Below are 15876 nucleotides of genomic sequence, written 5' to 3' on the forward strand. Positions count from 1 at the left end.
TGGCTTGAGAGTGCAGAGGCAGGCCTAGCTTCCTCCTAATTGCTGTGTGACCTGGAGCGCCTTCTCTCCCTTTTCCAAGCCTAAGGTCCCATCCGTAAAAGGGGGTTAGACTCATTGATTTCAGTGCAAACACCCTTGGAGACTCTTTTCCCTGTGTCCTTTCTAGGAGTAAATAAGGACATAAACAGCATCCACATATGACAGGAACTCTTGTATTTTGTAAAACAACTAAAATGAGGACCTAATTTGTAACATGAGTCATCGTTTCCCTAGGCTAGAGACTACCCACTCCTTCCAACTCATTCATTTGTTTAGTGTTTAGATTTTCATGATCAGTGTTGTGATTACTGCTAAGTAACAGAACTACCCCGAAATGTAATGACTTGAAATAACCATTTCAATTTGCTCATGGCTTTGTGTGTCAGGAATCTGGGAAGGACTCGTGTGTGTAGCAGCCGGTCTCTCTCAAGCTGGAATGGTTTAGGGCTGGCAACCCCACTTTCAAGATAGTTCCCCCACTCACATGCCTGGCACACTGATGGGGGCAGCTGACAGGCTCTGCTGGGTCTCTCCATGTGGTCCTCGAGCGTGGTGGTCTCAAAATAGACTTCTAACAGGACATCTGTTAGAAAAGACAGGAAGGGGGAGTTGTCAGTTTCTGAAGGCTGGGGCAGTGGCTCTTCTACCATATCCTATTGGTAAAGTTGCTACAGAGCCCATCTGCATTCAAGGGGAAGAAACATAGACACAACCCATTGGTGGGAAGAATGTAAAACAATTTGTGACCATTCTAAATCTACCTCAAAGGAGACTGCAATATTGATAGTTTTTATTTATTATTATTGGGCATAGTGACTCAATTAATCTTTCCAATAACTCTATGGGACAGAGATCTATATTATCTGAATTTCACAGAAGAGGAAACAAAGACATTAAGGTTAAACCACAGGCTCAAGCCCACTCAGTTGTAGGAGCCAGGTTTTGAAACCAGGCAGTGTGTGCATGGTAAATCAATGAATTAACTAGGCTTTCTTATCACAACTTCATGTAATCATCAACATCAGTAATGAAGCATATTGCAAGCACTATGCAAGAGTGTGGACTTTCTATATTTCAAATAAACACCCCTTCTCAGGTGTGGATGGTCCCAGCTGCCTTTTTGGTATGGGTTTATGGATCCAGAAGATGGTGCCTGTGGGTGAGGGGTTGAGCAAAGGCACCTTCTGCAGGAATCTTTGGTACCCTTAATTGAAATCTATTGGCCATAGATGAATGGGTTTATTTCTAGACTCTTAATTCTATTCCACTGATCTCTAGATATGTCTATCATTAAGATAAAGCAAGTACCACATTGTCCTGATAACTGTAGCTTTGTTGTAAGTTTTGAAATTAGGAAGTGTGAGTCTTCTTTGTTCTTACTAAAATTGTTTTGGTATTATGAGTCCTTTGCCATCCCGTATGAATTTTAGGGTCAGCTTGCCAGTATCTGCCAAAAAGACAATGGAATTTTCACAGGGATTGCATTCATGTGATAGATCAATTTAGGGAATGTTGCTATTCTAACATTAAGTCTTCCAATTCATGAATACAGGATGTCTTTCCATTTATTTAGGTATTCTTTACTTTCTTTCAGTGAGGTTTTATATTTTTTGGGTACACCTCTTATACCTCTTTTGTTAAATTTATTTCCAAGTATTCTTTACTTTTGTGGATGCTATTATAAATGGAATTTTCATTTCATTTTTGGATTGTTCGTTGCAAGTGTATAAAAATGCAATTGATTTTTAAAAATGTTTTATTTTTCTGAGAGGGCACAAGCAGGGGAGGGGCAGAGGCAGGGGACAGAAAATCTGAAACAGGCTCTGTGCTGACAGGGCGAGAGCAGCAAGCCTGATGTGGGGCTGAACACATGAACCACAAGATCGTGACCTGAGCCAAAGTCAGGCACTCAACTGACTGAGACACCCAGGTGCCCCCAAACACAACTGATTTTTGTATCCAGCAATCTTGCCAAACTTATCAGCAGTAACACTTTTTTGGTGGATTCCTTAGGATTTTCTATATACAAGATCACGTAACCTACAAATAGTTTAACATCCTTTTCAATGTGGGTATCTTTTTTTTCCTAATTGCTCTGGCCTGAACTTCTAGTCCAATGTTCAATACATGTCATGAAAGTGGACATCTTTGTCTTGTTCCTGATCTTAGATGGTAAGTTTTCAGTTGTTCATCATGAAGTATGATATTGGCTGTGGGTTTTTCATAGATGCTCTTTATCAGGTAAGTTTTCCCTATTCTTCCGTTGTTACCATGAGATGTTGAATTTTTGTCAAATGATTTTTTCCATCAATAGAGACAATCTAGTGCCTCCTCGCCTTTATTGTATTGATAATATATTATGTACTTCATTGACTTAGTTTTGTATGTTGAAACTACCTGGCATTCCTTGGATAAATCCCACTTGGTCAAGGTGTATAATAATTTCTTATGGATTGATGGATTCTATTTGATACTATTTTGTGTGTGATTTTTACATCTGTATTCGTAAGAGATATCCCTGGTGTACAATGCTTTCTAGATAGTGATGGGTTCAGTTTGATAGGATTTTGTTAAGGATTTTTTACATCTATCATCAGAAAGGATATCGGTCCGTGGTGTTCTTTTCTTGTGATACTTTGGTTTGATTTGGTATCAGGTTAAAATCAACCACATAGAGTGAGTTGGAAAGTGTTCCTTCCACTCCTTTAAGGAAAAAAAAAGTTTTTGAAAGAAAGACTGGTAATTCTTTACATGTTTTGCAGAACTCACCACTGAAGTCTTCTGGTCCTAAGCTTCTCTTTTTGAAATATTTTATTACTAATTCAACGTCTTTACTTGCTATGGTCTACTCAGATTTTCTGTTATCTTCCTGAAACCATTTTGATAATTTGTCTTTCTAAAAATGTGTCCATTTTGTCTAGGTTAGCAAATGTGTTGGTATGTAATAATTTGTGTTATTTATTCTTTTATAATTCTTTTTATTTTTATGAAGTCAGTAGAATGCCCCCTCTTCATTCCTGACTTCAGTGAGTATTTTTTTCTTCTTGGTCATTCTAACCACAGATTTATCAACTGTGTTGATCTTTTCAAAGGAACAATTTTGTTTTGTTGGTTTTTCTCTAAGGTGTTTTGAATCTCTACTTCGTTTATTTCGGCTATAATATATTTATTATTTCCTTTCTTCTGCTTGCTTTGGGTTTAGTCTGCACTTCTTTTTTCTAGTTTTTTTTAAGGTCAAAGATTAGGTTACAGAATTGAGACCTTTCTTTCTTTTTATGTTTACAGCTAGATTTCCCTCTAAGCACTGCTTTCACTGCCATCTCATAAGTTTTGGAATGTGGTACTTTTGTTTTCATTTATCTCAGGTATTTTCCAGTTTATTTCTTGACCCATTAGTTATTTAGGAGTACAGTCACTAACAGCTCTTTTGGTTGCTGTTTACATGGTTGTTTATTTTATCATCTTCTTACTTTCAACTTGTGTCACTGAATGTAAAGCGTGTCTCTTCTAGGCCGCGTATAATTGATGTCTTATATTCATTCTATTAATCTCTATCTTGTAATTATAGAGTTTAATCTACTTACATTTAATGTAATTACTGATAAGGTGAAATTTACAGCTGTTGTTTGTTTTCTATCTGCCATATCTTTTTTATTTCTCTAGTCCTCCATTCCTGGCTTATTTTGTGTTAGATATTTTCTAGGGTTACCATTTTAATTCTCATTGTCATTTCTTTTATATTTTATAGTTATTTTCTCAGTGTTTGTCCTGGGGATTACAATTAACACCTTAATTTGTATCAATCTAGTTCAGATTAATAAAACAAAATTTCAACGCTATACAAAATCTTTTCTCCTATGTAGCTCTATTTCCTGTACCTTTGTGCTGTCATAAATTACATTTTTAGGCACACATGGTCCTTATCAACGTAATTTGTAATTGCAGCTTTATGCAGCTTTTATTTTTTATTTATTTTTAAATATTTATTTCTGAGAGAGAGAAAGAGCACAAGCAGGGGAGGGGCGAAGAGAGAGAGGGAGACACAGAATCTGAAACAGGCTCCAGGCTCCGAGCTGTCAGCACAGAGCCCAACGTGGGGCTCGAACCCACGAACCATGAGATCATGACCTGAGCTAAAGTCAGATGCTTAACCGACTGAGCCACCCAGGCACCCCATGCAGCTGTCTTTTAAATCAGACAGGAGTAAAAAAGAGTTACAGAAATACATTTACATATTGTCCTTTAAATTTACTTTGCTGTTACCTTTACTGCTGCTCTTTATTTCTTCATGCGCATTTGAGTTATTGTCTAATGTTCTCTCGTCAGTCTGAAGGACTCCCTTTAGTATTTCTTGAAGGGCAGGTCTGCTAGTGACAAGTTCTCTCAGTTTTGGTTATTCTGAGAATGTCTTAATTTGTCCTTCATTTTTGAAGGATAATTGTCCTGGATAAAGAATTCTTGATTGATAATCATTTGTCTTTCAGCACCTTGAATAGGTCAACCTACTACTTTCTGATCTCCACTGGACTCTGATGAGAAACTAGCTGTCAATTTTATTTAGGATTCCTTGTACACGGTGATAGTTGTTTCTTTCTGCTTTGAACGTTCTTTTTTGTCTTTTGATAGTTTGCTTATAACGTGCATACATTAGATCTCTTTGAATTTATTCTACTTGGTGTTGAACTTTTTTTTTTTAATATTTTATTTATTTAGAGTGTGTGTGTGAGCAGGGGAGGGGGAGGGGAAGAGGGAGAGGGAGAGAGAGAATCTTAAGCAGGCTCCATGCCCAGTGTAGGGCCGACATGGGGTTCAACCTCACAACCATGAGATCATGACCTGAGCTGAAATCAACAGTTGGAAGCTTAGATGACTGATCCACCCAGTCACCCTGGTGTTGAGGGTTTTTTTGTTTGTTTTGTTTTTGGTTTTGAAGTTTATTTATTTTGAGAGAGAGAGTGTGAGTGGCGAAGGGGCAGAGAGAGGGGAGAGAGATGGAGAGAATCTCCAGCAGGCTCCATGCTCAACATGGAGCCCGATGCGGGGCTGGATCCCATGAACCACGGGATCATGACCTGAGCTGAAATCAAGAGTCAGATGTTTGGGGCGCCTGGGTGGCGCAGTCGGTTAAGCGTCCGACTTCAGCCAGGTCACGATCTCGCGGTCCGTGAGTTCGAGCCCCGCATCGGGCTCTGGGCTGATGGCTCAGAGCCTGGAGCCTGCTTCTGATTCTGTGTCTCCCTCTCTCTCTGCCCCTCCCCCGTTCATGCTCTGTCTCTCTCTGTCCCAAAAATAAATAAAAAACGTTGAAAAAAAAAAAATTAAAAAAAAAAAAAAAAAAAGAGTCAGATGTTTAACTGAGTCACCCAGGCAGCCCCTGGTGTTGAGTTTTTTGAATTCGTACATTAACATTTTTCAAACTTGGTCGGTTTTCAGTCATAGGTCTTCAAATATTCTTTCTGTCCCCCTTTCTGTTCTCCTTCCAGGCTTTCCCTTATGTGTATGCTGGTATGTCTGATTATGTCACACAGGTCTCTCCGTGAGTCTCTCCCACCTCCAACACACATTCCTTAGGCTGGCTACTCACAATGGACATATTTTCAAGCTCACTGATTTTTTCTTCTGCCTACTGAAATCTAATATTGAGACCCTCTATTTCAGCTATTTATTGTACTTTCCAAATCAAAGATTTCCATTTGCTTTTTAAAATATAATTTCTAAATAATTTATTGATAATCTTTATTTAGTGAGGCATTCAAAAATACTTTCATTTAATTTTTTAGACATGGCTTCCTTTAGCTCCTTGAACATAATTTAAGGTCTTTGTCTGGTAAGCCCTATGTCCTTGAAGAAGGACAGTTTCAACTGATTGTTTTTCCTGTGTATGGGCCATACATAGCTTTTGTACGTATCAAAACCTTTTGTTGAAAATTAGACATTTTAAATAATATAACACAGTTCTGGAAATCAGATTCATCTCCCTCCCCAGATTTGCTGTCATTGCTACTTGTTACAGAATTCTGAATGAATAGAATAACAAATTCTGTAAAGTCTGCATACTTTGCCATGTGTGGTCAATGAAATTTTTTACTCAGCTTAGCAGCTGGCTAATGATTAGACATTTCCTCAAACCCCCGCAACAACAACAACAATAACCACAACAACATAAAATTTCCCAGTTTTTGCCAAGGGGCTGTGTGTGTATGTGTTAAGGTATGCCTTCCTAACAGCCTAGCAGTTGAAAACTAGCTTCCACTTGTTTGTACAGCCTCAAAATTAGCCACAGGTGAGAGCTTAGGGTGGCCTTAGGTCTTTCACAGGTGGCAACAGCCCCGTGTGTGCATATGACATTGTAGATTCCTAGAACTATGTAAGAGCTTTTCAAAGCTCCTGTGGATATCGATTCCCTCGGCTTTTCCTTTTCAACTCTTTGGTTAGTCTATTTGCTTGACTCAGCTCTTTTCAATCACCTAAGGCGAGTGCAACATTAAGAGTCTTGCCTACAAATGTTTTTAACAAACACCCCTCCAATGAGAGTACTTTTTATACTGGGTCCACTCTGAGTTAGTTCAACTACAGACAGCCTTATAAATGAGGTATTCCAGGAAACCATCAGGCAGGCCAAACAATGGCATCTCTTTGGGAATGAGGCTTCAAAAGAGCTCTAGCTTTGTTTTGTTCTCTCTGGTGACTAATAGACTGCATTGGGAATGTGGACTGTTAGCCATCTGCTACTGCAGAGCTGGAATGAGGAATGGCATTAGAGCAAGTTAAAATGTCACAACGGTCACTGTTCTTACAGGTCCTTCCTCTGCCATTTTCACTGACATCAGTTAGTAAAAGCTATTTGACCACTTAGTGTCTAATCCTATTAGTTGCCTAACTGCAGGCAATTGACAGACTTCTTCCCATGCCTACACATTTATTGCTACCTAGAGGTAGACTGAGACAAATGCCTTCAACAGAATCTCCTATCCCTTGAATTCTCCTCATTCACATTTTCTCAGATTTTAGCATTTCTTACCATGCATATCAGAACCACAAGCTACTTTTCTCTCCTGTGTGCTGGGTCCTGTCATCTTTGTGGCAGACATAAGGGCTCAAAAGCAGGTTATACAAGAAGCAGGTCATGTAAAAAACTTACCTATCAACATAAAAAATGCACTTTGATTATTTCTACTAGGTCTGAGACAGTGTTACTCATAGCACCCGCTATTATTTTGGGTACCAGAAATGAACTTCCCATTTTGGTGGGGGAGGGTTGGCCAACTATTACATTAGCATAGAGCTCAAGTTTGAGAGCTTAGTGCTAACCTGTCCAACCTTAAGCATTGTGCCATCTTCATTTTTAGTTGGAAGGTGAAGCAAGTTACATGCCATAGACTGGGGAAGGTTGACCCAGCAGGCATCTAAGAAACACTTTCAATCAACCCAGATCAAATGATAATCGATCCCTAGGTTGACCTATGACATGCTTTTGGGTCAGTTAGCCTCAGCAGAATCCCCTGGTTTACTTTTGTGGATTAGCTCACCCTCTCAATCTATCCTTTCCTGCTTTTATTATTTTGTTACTTCAACATTCTTCCACTTTCTCAGCAAAATCTGTGTCTCACATCAGAATATTTGTGTAATCCCCTGGTGCACAAATGGCAAAGCATTCTTTATCCTCAAGGACCTCTCCCTCCTATCCAGGTATTCTCACAAATCCTTCTTTACAGAGTAATCACGTTCTGTCATCTTTCTTGTCTGTCTCCCCAACTAAAACATGAGCTTCTTGATGGCAGTGACCTCACCAGGTTTATTATTGTATCCCTGGTACTGCTCCAGTATTTAAACAGTATTTGTCACAGTATATGTACTCAAGAAGTGTTTGCTAAAGGGCTAAATAGGCCTTAAAAGTAAAAACGTGGGGCGCCTGGGTGGCTCAGTCGGTTCAATGTCTGACTTTGGCTCAGGTCATGATCTCACGGTTCGTGAGTTTGAGTCCCACGTCGGGCTCTGTCCTGACAGCTCAGAGCCTGGAGCCTGCTTCGGATTCTGTGTCTCCCTCTCTCTCTGCCCCTCCCCCATTCACGCTCTGTCTCTCTCAAAAATAAACAAATATTAAAAAAAAGTGAAAATGCAGTTTTTCTTAAAGTTTAGAGAAGGGTAAAGAAAAGAAAATATTTTAAGATTAAACTACTGGCTTTTCTAATTAAGGAAATAGCACTTGAGCCTGTATTTCAGTCCTAATTTAAGAGAGAAGACCACTAAAAATCTTAAGTGCAAGAGAGTAAAATAACCATAAAGAAATGAGAACACAAAAAAGAAAAATGAAGTGGAGAAATAGAGACTTACACAAGTGCTGGAGAGGGTGAGATGGAGAAATGATCTAGATAGAGTGGAGCACTTTATACACTAGCTTTTTTTTTTTTTTTTTTTTGCCTTAAAAGTAAGTCACTTAGCCAAGCTTTACTTTCTATCTTCCATTAGACTGGGCTCTGGTTTGAAAGGGATGGTCACAGTTAAGATCCAAAAGGGGACTGGTACTACATTCTTCTGGAGTTTTAGGTAGGCAAAGAGTTGACTTCACCACCTCTGGAAAAGGGCAAATCCAACACCTAACCAATCAGTTCTGTACTGTCAAAAACTTTACAATTCAAAATAAAGTCTTGCTACCCAGTTTTATATGTGAACCACCTACACCACCAGAAGGGGGACCACAAGAAAGGAAGGAGCCAGAAAACAAAAGACTACCAAGAATGCCCATGGACAAATTGCAAACAATGACAGACTGGTTGACTCATCAGTTCAGGGCTAAGTGAATTGTGGGAACTGAACTCAAACTATCCCTCCCCAGTGGGCAGAGCCAAATGGCCCCATCCCACTGAGGCTGGGTTGGCCATGTGACTTGCTCTGGCCAGTGGAGTATTAGCACATGTGACGCACACAGAAGCATAAACTGTGTTTGTGTGATTAGGCTTGCCTTCTTGTGCTTTTGTCATCGTCACTGAGAACTTCTGGACAACTTCTGCAGTCTAGTCCAAGTCCGAAGAACACAGATGGAGCAGACCCGAGCTCAAATCATGGCAAGTAGTCAAGCTCAGCCAGATCTCCAGCTTGAAGCAGTCACCCAGCCAAGCCTGTCAGCCAACCTGCAAAAGCATGAGTGAGAACGATTATTTTAAGTTGAGCAGATTTGGGGCAGCAATAGCAACTGAAACCTAAGTACGTATCATTCTCTTAGACTCATCGCAAGGGCAAATCTTGTTCCCTTTTCCTTCACTGCAACATGCCCAGAACCTAGCAGTTTCTGTACAGAGCAGATGTTCAAAAAACATCTGTTGTGGTCACATTTATGTTTCTTCTAAAACTGGGGACGGAGGAGAATAACACTGAAAGGAACTTACATAATTGAGTTGTCAGGAATGTGGTCCAACTTGAAAATCACCAATTTCAGCAAAGACCAGAAAGCACGTTAGAGATCATTAGTTGGATAAGAGCACAGACAATGGAAATGACTGCTGGGATTTAAATTTAGGCTTCAGGAATTACTGGCCAGGCAATCTTGGGGAAAAGTCACTTCACCTCTCTGCCTCATTCCTCACCTGTTAAATGGTACTATTAATAGTACCTACCTCATAGGATAGTTCGTGGATTAAGAGATGTACTTCAGTTTCTTACAACCTCGCCTCGTACATGACAAACACTGTACAGGCATTTTGACTTATCATTACCAGCATAAGATGATTTTGAGCAAGGTTATTAAAGTCCTTTTTGCCTGCTCCTCCAGTCACCTATTTATATCTATTTGTTCTCACTTTTGTAGCTCATCTCCGTGCATGTGTATAATTAGCTCTTTTGTAGGTCTGCATGGTCTTTTTGTGCTCTGGAGTGCTAAGTGCTAACACCTATTCCATCCTCTCCCTTTCACCAGCCATTTTACAAACTACTGATTTTGCTCTTCTCACCTAGGCTAATATTTGCCCCTCTCGACCTGCCCAAAATATAGCTGTTCCTCCATGTCCAGTCTCAAGGTCATCTCTCCCAGAAAGCCTGTTTTGATCTTCCTTTTGTTCTCTGACCTCCCCTAGCAGTTCATCTCAATTATACTTTTGTCCTTTCTATTTTCAGGTATATGTCTTTCCATGATGAGATGAGAACTCCTAGAGGATACCACCATGCTTTCTAGGTTCTTTCTGCCCATCCCCACCCTCAAGTATATGGCAGGCAAGCAATAAATATTTGTTGAGTGAATATTTGAAAAACCCCATTAGGCTCATCTAAATTCTAAAACAGCTTTTGTGAGAAGTCAAGTTTTTAAAGAAGGGTAAAAACTAGTCTGAATACTAATTAGCCATCAAAAGATAAAGAAGTTTGAAAAAAAAAGTTTGCATGTAAAAATGAAAGACACTTGATTTATTGCATTAAAAAACTTTATTTCGTTTAAAAGGTCCAATATAAGCCAAATTAAACCCCAAATTGACAGCTACACTTAGAGATCTCCTGAACTAAATGGCACTGTTTGAGATGAGTGTCTTGTTAAAGGAAGTCATTTGCTATTACCACCATTTCCCCCAAAGTAGTTCTAGAGCAGAAGCTGGTTTTACTATAATACACATCAGATATTTCAGATGTCATCTTCCATGCAGAAGTTAAAAAAGCAAACAGGCTCTTCTATTCTGTATGAGGATAAAAACCACTTCAGAGCAGGGCCTGAATGCTTTTAACATACAAGGTGTAACTGTAAAGGAACTTACTGTGGCCCTGTGTTCATTCACTGAAGCTGTCCATGTATGTACTCCAACCATACTAGTGCTGCTCAAATACTATTTGGACCAGTAGCTTGGGATTTCCCCTCATTAGGTTCAGACCAAAGAAGTGGCTGATCAGTTGGGGACAGACTATCACAAAATGCGACCACAAAGCAAGGAAACAGATTTCCTAGTGGGCAAGCAATTGAAATAACCACCTCACAAACAATTTCAGCAGTGGCATCATTTACATAAAGTGATGCAAGACCTAAGTTTTGGTGTGTGTGAGGAGAAATTAAAAACAGCTTGTTACTTTATAGCTACACCTTGGATTTCATTAGATGGGTAAATCTAACAGTGTGTTTCATGAGTCCTTCTGGAAATCACTTCAGCAGGTAAGTCAAACAGCCTGTAAAAGAGAAGACATGGCAGAGGGCGTAAGATTCATCCTTCCAACGTTCTCAGCGTTCTCTTGGAGGACAGACCCGGGCACAAGGACAGAGGTTACCGGGAGGGAGGCTTCAACTCCATCTAAGGAAGACCTTTCTAACAGTTAGAGCTGCTCAACAACTGAATGGACTGCTTGGTGAGGTAGAGTCACTGGAAGTGTTCAAGGTGGAAAGATCACCCTTGTAGAAGGGACTCCTGCATTTTGTTAAGAGGTTAGACTGGATGAACCTCAGGTCTCTTTCAATTCTGAGATTCTAGAAAATTCCCTCAGGGAATTCAGAAGAGAATTCCTAAAAGGAAAGAGAAAGCACACATATGTATACTTTTAGAATCCTCTTGAGTTTTTTTTCATTTTTTTCAAAAGGTACAATAGAAAATGTAGTCCACTGTCTTTAAAATGCATATTCACCTTCCTACCACTAACAATTAGGAAGGGTCCATTATGACTTCTTTATATTATAAAGAAAAGATGGAGGATTACATTTATAATTTCTGTAAATATTTTAGAAAAAAAATGCTTAAAATCTAGTAGTCAATGCCCTAGAAACTTTATAGATTTTTAGGTAATATGCACAGATACAAATACATTATTCATTAAATACAACTCACATCTGTGTTTTATTATACTCTAAAATATACAGGTATCTTGATGTACTGAAAGAGTGCAAGTAAATACAGTATTCAAGCAGTCACTATTTCTATGTACATGCTCATTAATTCTTCAAAAACCCCACAAAATTATCAAATAGATCAAAATACTGTTCTGTGTTTTCACACTTTATATTCAGAAAAACCAGCTGATAATTTACAATGTCATAAAGTTTCCAGTTGCACAATACAAAAAGGATAAAATGAAATTGGGTATCATTCTGTGAAAATTTCTGGAACTTCACCCAGATCTGTAACACCCCTTACATACGTGAAATCACTCTTACTGGGAAAGTGACAGTTACAGTAAAAGCAGAACCATATAAATGGTTATTTAAAAACCTAAACATCAGCCTTTCTGTTATTTGAAAGGCAGTCTTCCAATTCGACAGGCAACTGCTTCCTTCCCCAAGTAGTAGCATGTTTAAATCTGAATAGGACCCAATACAGAAATGCCTTCCAAGAGACCCGATGATGTTAACATATCAATAACAAGGGATTTTCTTTTGATTATTCACCAAACAGTGAAAACAAAAATCCCCCAATCCATTGTGGAGGCACAAAAGTAACATAAGAGACAAAGCTGTACCATCCAAAGTAGTGAGGTTGAAAACTCCATTTCCCAGGACCATATAGCTGCAATAGGGTGAAAATAATCTACTTTTTTGATTTCACGAAATTTTCTTCTTCTAAGAAATTCTTTACATTTTGAAACAAAAATAGTTCAATTTTAAACCTAAACCATTCAAAAGTGGGCAACAACAGCCCGACTCCAATCTATCTCATGTCAATATCACCAGTATTTTCACCCTGACTGCACTCAGTCAGCTGGTTTTTAATTCTAATATTATAAAAGTTGGAATTTTTAAATTTTTATGTAAAAGAAAAAATGTAAAAATACATCTGCTTTCTCTCATGGTTTAATACAGTATTCGAAGGCTTTCAGATGTTTTCTTAAAAAAAAAATCAACGTTTAAAACCAAATCTCAGCTTCATTTTCAGAAATATTAAAGTTTGGTTTAGATAATGTCTCATTTCACCTATTCCAGTTTCCACAAAATGGCATTCTATTAAAAAACTTTTAAGTTACTTGGTCCTTTGGCAATTTGCTGTGCACATAATGCCTACTATACCAAACTTTTATTGCCCTTAAATTTAGTTGTAGTTTTATTGGTAAATTTTTAATCTAGTGTCCTTATCTCTTCTTTTAGAATAGTGTTGCTTGTGTAAGCAGATTAGGGTGCACAGTGTCCCAAATTATTCCTGGCACTGCAAAACCAAATTAAACAACTCCACAAAGTAACTTGACATCAAAGTGTTTTTCTCTGGTCAAGTCTATTTCAAGATTCTAGAAGTTCCTTTTGCAAAACTTGCCTTTAAAACTCTTCTTCCTAATGTATCACATTTCTCATACTTGCTCACTCTGTGATCTCTCCTTTTAGGTTGAATTTGTACGTGAGTAAGAAAGTGCCTTTTTCCTGAAAAAGCACAATCTGAAGCGTTAGCGTCAGAACTCCTCACTTAGACCTCTGGCTCAGCCTCTTAGTAGGTCTCGGAATCAGAGTCATTGAGCTCGTCCACATCGGTGTATAAGTACTCCTGTTCCCCGCCAATGTTGTTGAAACTGCAATAGGAGCTAGGTTCATTCCTCATGATGGGCAAGGCTTCAAAGCTGACTGTTTTTGAGGTGTTGGTATAACGGTTAATGGCATTGAATGTCAGGGATGATAAAGGGCTACTTGATGAGACAGGCATCATGGTGGCCAAAATGAGAGCCAGGCAATCAGCCACATCCTTATTGGGAGCACAGGCCAAAGCTGGGGTATAGCCTAGAATTAAAGATAAAATTTAAATAATTAGACATCCTGAGACCCACTGCATGGATATAAGGAAATAAGCTCAAATGGCCTTCAATTTCAGACATGTTTTAAATTACCTGGTTTATAATGAACTGTTTGTTTAAAACGATTTAGAAAATTTCCACTCAGTAGAAAAGAGAAAAGTCATAGAAATCTAGTATGAGAGGAGACCTTAGTTATGTTACAGAAGAGGAAAGAAACTGAGGCCCAGAGATGGTGATTGCTTCAAGATCCCAAAACTTAAACCATATCCACCTGAGTTCACAGAAGATACTGAGCTAGAATTTAAAAACAAAAACAAAAACAAAAACAAAAACAAGAACACCTCAGACTGATAAAGCTTCCTTCAGAATGCCGGAAGAATCTTAATCATTAATTTATAGTTACTTAAGAGTTTACATGCTGAGAAATCTAAAAGTGTACACATTCATGAATGAGGCACTGAGCAGGTGCCCAAAGATGTGTATTGAATGAAAGACAGTTGGCTATCGATCAACTTTTTGGTAAACTTTATTATTATTATTTTTAATGTATTTATTTTGAGAGAGAGAGAGAGAGAGAAAATCCCAAGCAGACCCTATGCTGTCAGTGTGGAGCCCTACCTAGGGCTTGAACCCATGAACTGAGATCATGACCTAAGTCAAAACCAAGAAGTTGGATGCTTAGCTGACTGAGCTAACCAGGCGCCCCAAAACAGGTAAACTTTAAAAACTCCTAAGCCAAAACAAATATTTTGCTTTCAACTGTTTCTTTCGTTAGAAGACTGACTAAGCTTAGCCTTAAGGCACTGCAAAGTATCAACAAACTGAGTAAGTAAACATTTGGTACCCCGGCTGGTACAAGACCCTGAGGATGAAGTGAAAGAGAAGATGGGGAGAGCACACAATATGATGCTCAGTTTAGATCACCCCATATGGAACTTTAGCAGCAAATGTCTTGAAGTTTTAATATACAGCTTCATTTTTGTTGCACATTTGGACACAGTTTTCCCTATTACTATATACACTCATGTTTTAGCTCTCATACTCATATATGTACAAGCTGACCCTTGAACAATGTGGTGGGAAGCTAGGGGCATTGACCCCTGCATAGTTGAAAATCTGTAACTTTTTAAAAAAATTTTGAGAGAGAGCAAGAACACGAGGGAGGGGAAGAGAGAGGGAGAGAGAGAATTCCAAGCAGGCTCTGCGCTGTCAATGCAGAGCCTGACGCGGGGCTGGGAACTCATGAACTGTGAGATCATGACCTGAGCCGAAATCAAGAGTTGGACACTTAACCAACTGAGCCACCCATGTACCCCAAAAATTTGTGTGTAACTTTTGACATCCCAAAACGTAACTCTGAATAGTCTACCGTTGACTGGAAGCCTTACCAATAACACATAACAGTTAATCAACACATATTTTGTATGTTGTATGTACTATAAACTGTATTCTTATAAGAAAGTAAGCTAGAGAAAAAAATCCTAAGAAAATACATTTATAGTACTGTAAAAAATCCATGTTATTAAATGACATGTGGTTCAAACCTATGTTGTTCAAGGGCCAGCTGTATATATTTTGTAAACTCGTATTTATTTTTTTATTTAAAAAATTTTTTTTTAACATTTATTCACTTTTGAGAGACAGAGAGAGACAGAGCACAAGCGGGGGAGGGGCAGAAAGAGAGGGAGACGCAGGATGAGAAGCAGGCTCCAGGCTCTGAGCTGTCAGCACAGAGCCCGATACGGGGCTTGAACTCACGAGCTGTGAGATCATGACCTGAGCCGAAGTCAGACGCCTAACCGACTGAGCCACCCAGGCACCCCTTGTATTTGTTTTTTAAATAGCTAAATGATTTATAAAAAAACATTCATGTAACCACCATCCAGATTAAGAAAGAATATTCTCAGCATACCAGGAGACCCCATGTTCCTTACTAATCACTACCCTTCTTCTTTTTCACAAAGGTAACCACTATCCTGATTTGGTAATAAACACCTGATGTGGTAATAAATACCTGATGTAGTAATAAACATGGCTATGCTTTCCTTTCTAGTTGTATTCATAAACACTATAGTTTAGACTTTTTTTGAACTCAATATAAATGGAATCACACAGTATATATAAGTTTATACCTTGATTCTTTTGCTTAACATTATGTCTGTGAGA

At 38.7% G+C, this 15876-nt stretch overlaps 1 protein-coding gene across 9 annotated transcripts in view; it reads right to left on the reverse strand.

The window, feature by feature from the left end:
* Positions 1–10433: 10433 nt before the first annotated feature.
* ANKRD28 (ankyrin repeat domain 28) overlaps positions 10434–15876 on the reverse strand; it is a 197848-nt gene continuing 192405 nt past the window's right edge. For all 9 annotated transcript variants that reach the window (XM_042903092.1, XM_042903087.1, XM_042903088.1 and 6 more), the window contains one exon: positions 10434–13696. In XM_042903092.1, coding sequence (XP_042759026.1) covers positions 13410–13696 — 287 coding nt within the window. In that variant the 3' untranslated portion in view covers positions 10434–13409. The remainder of the gene's footprint in view (positions 13697–15876) is intronic.

The sequence above is a fragment of the Panthera leo genome, chromosome C2, assembly GCF_018350215.1.
Source record: "Panthera leo isolate Ple1 chromosome C2, P.leo_Ple1_pat1.1, whole genome shotgun sequence".
NCBI classification, from domain to species: Eukaryota; Metazoa; Chordata; class Mammalia; order Carnivora; family Felidae; genus Panthera; species Panthera leo.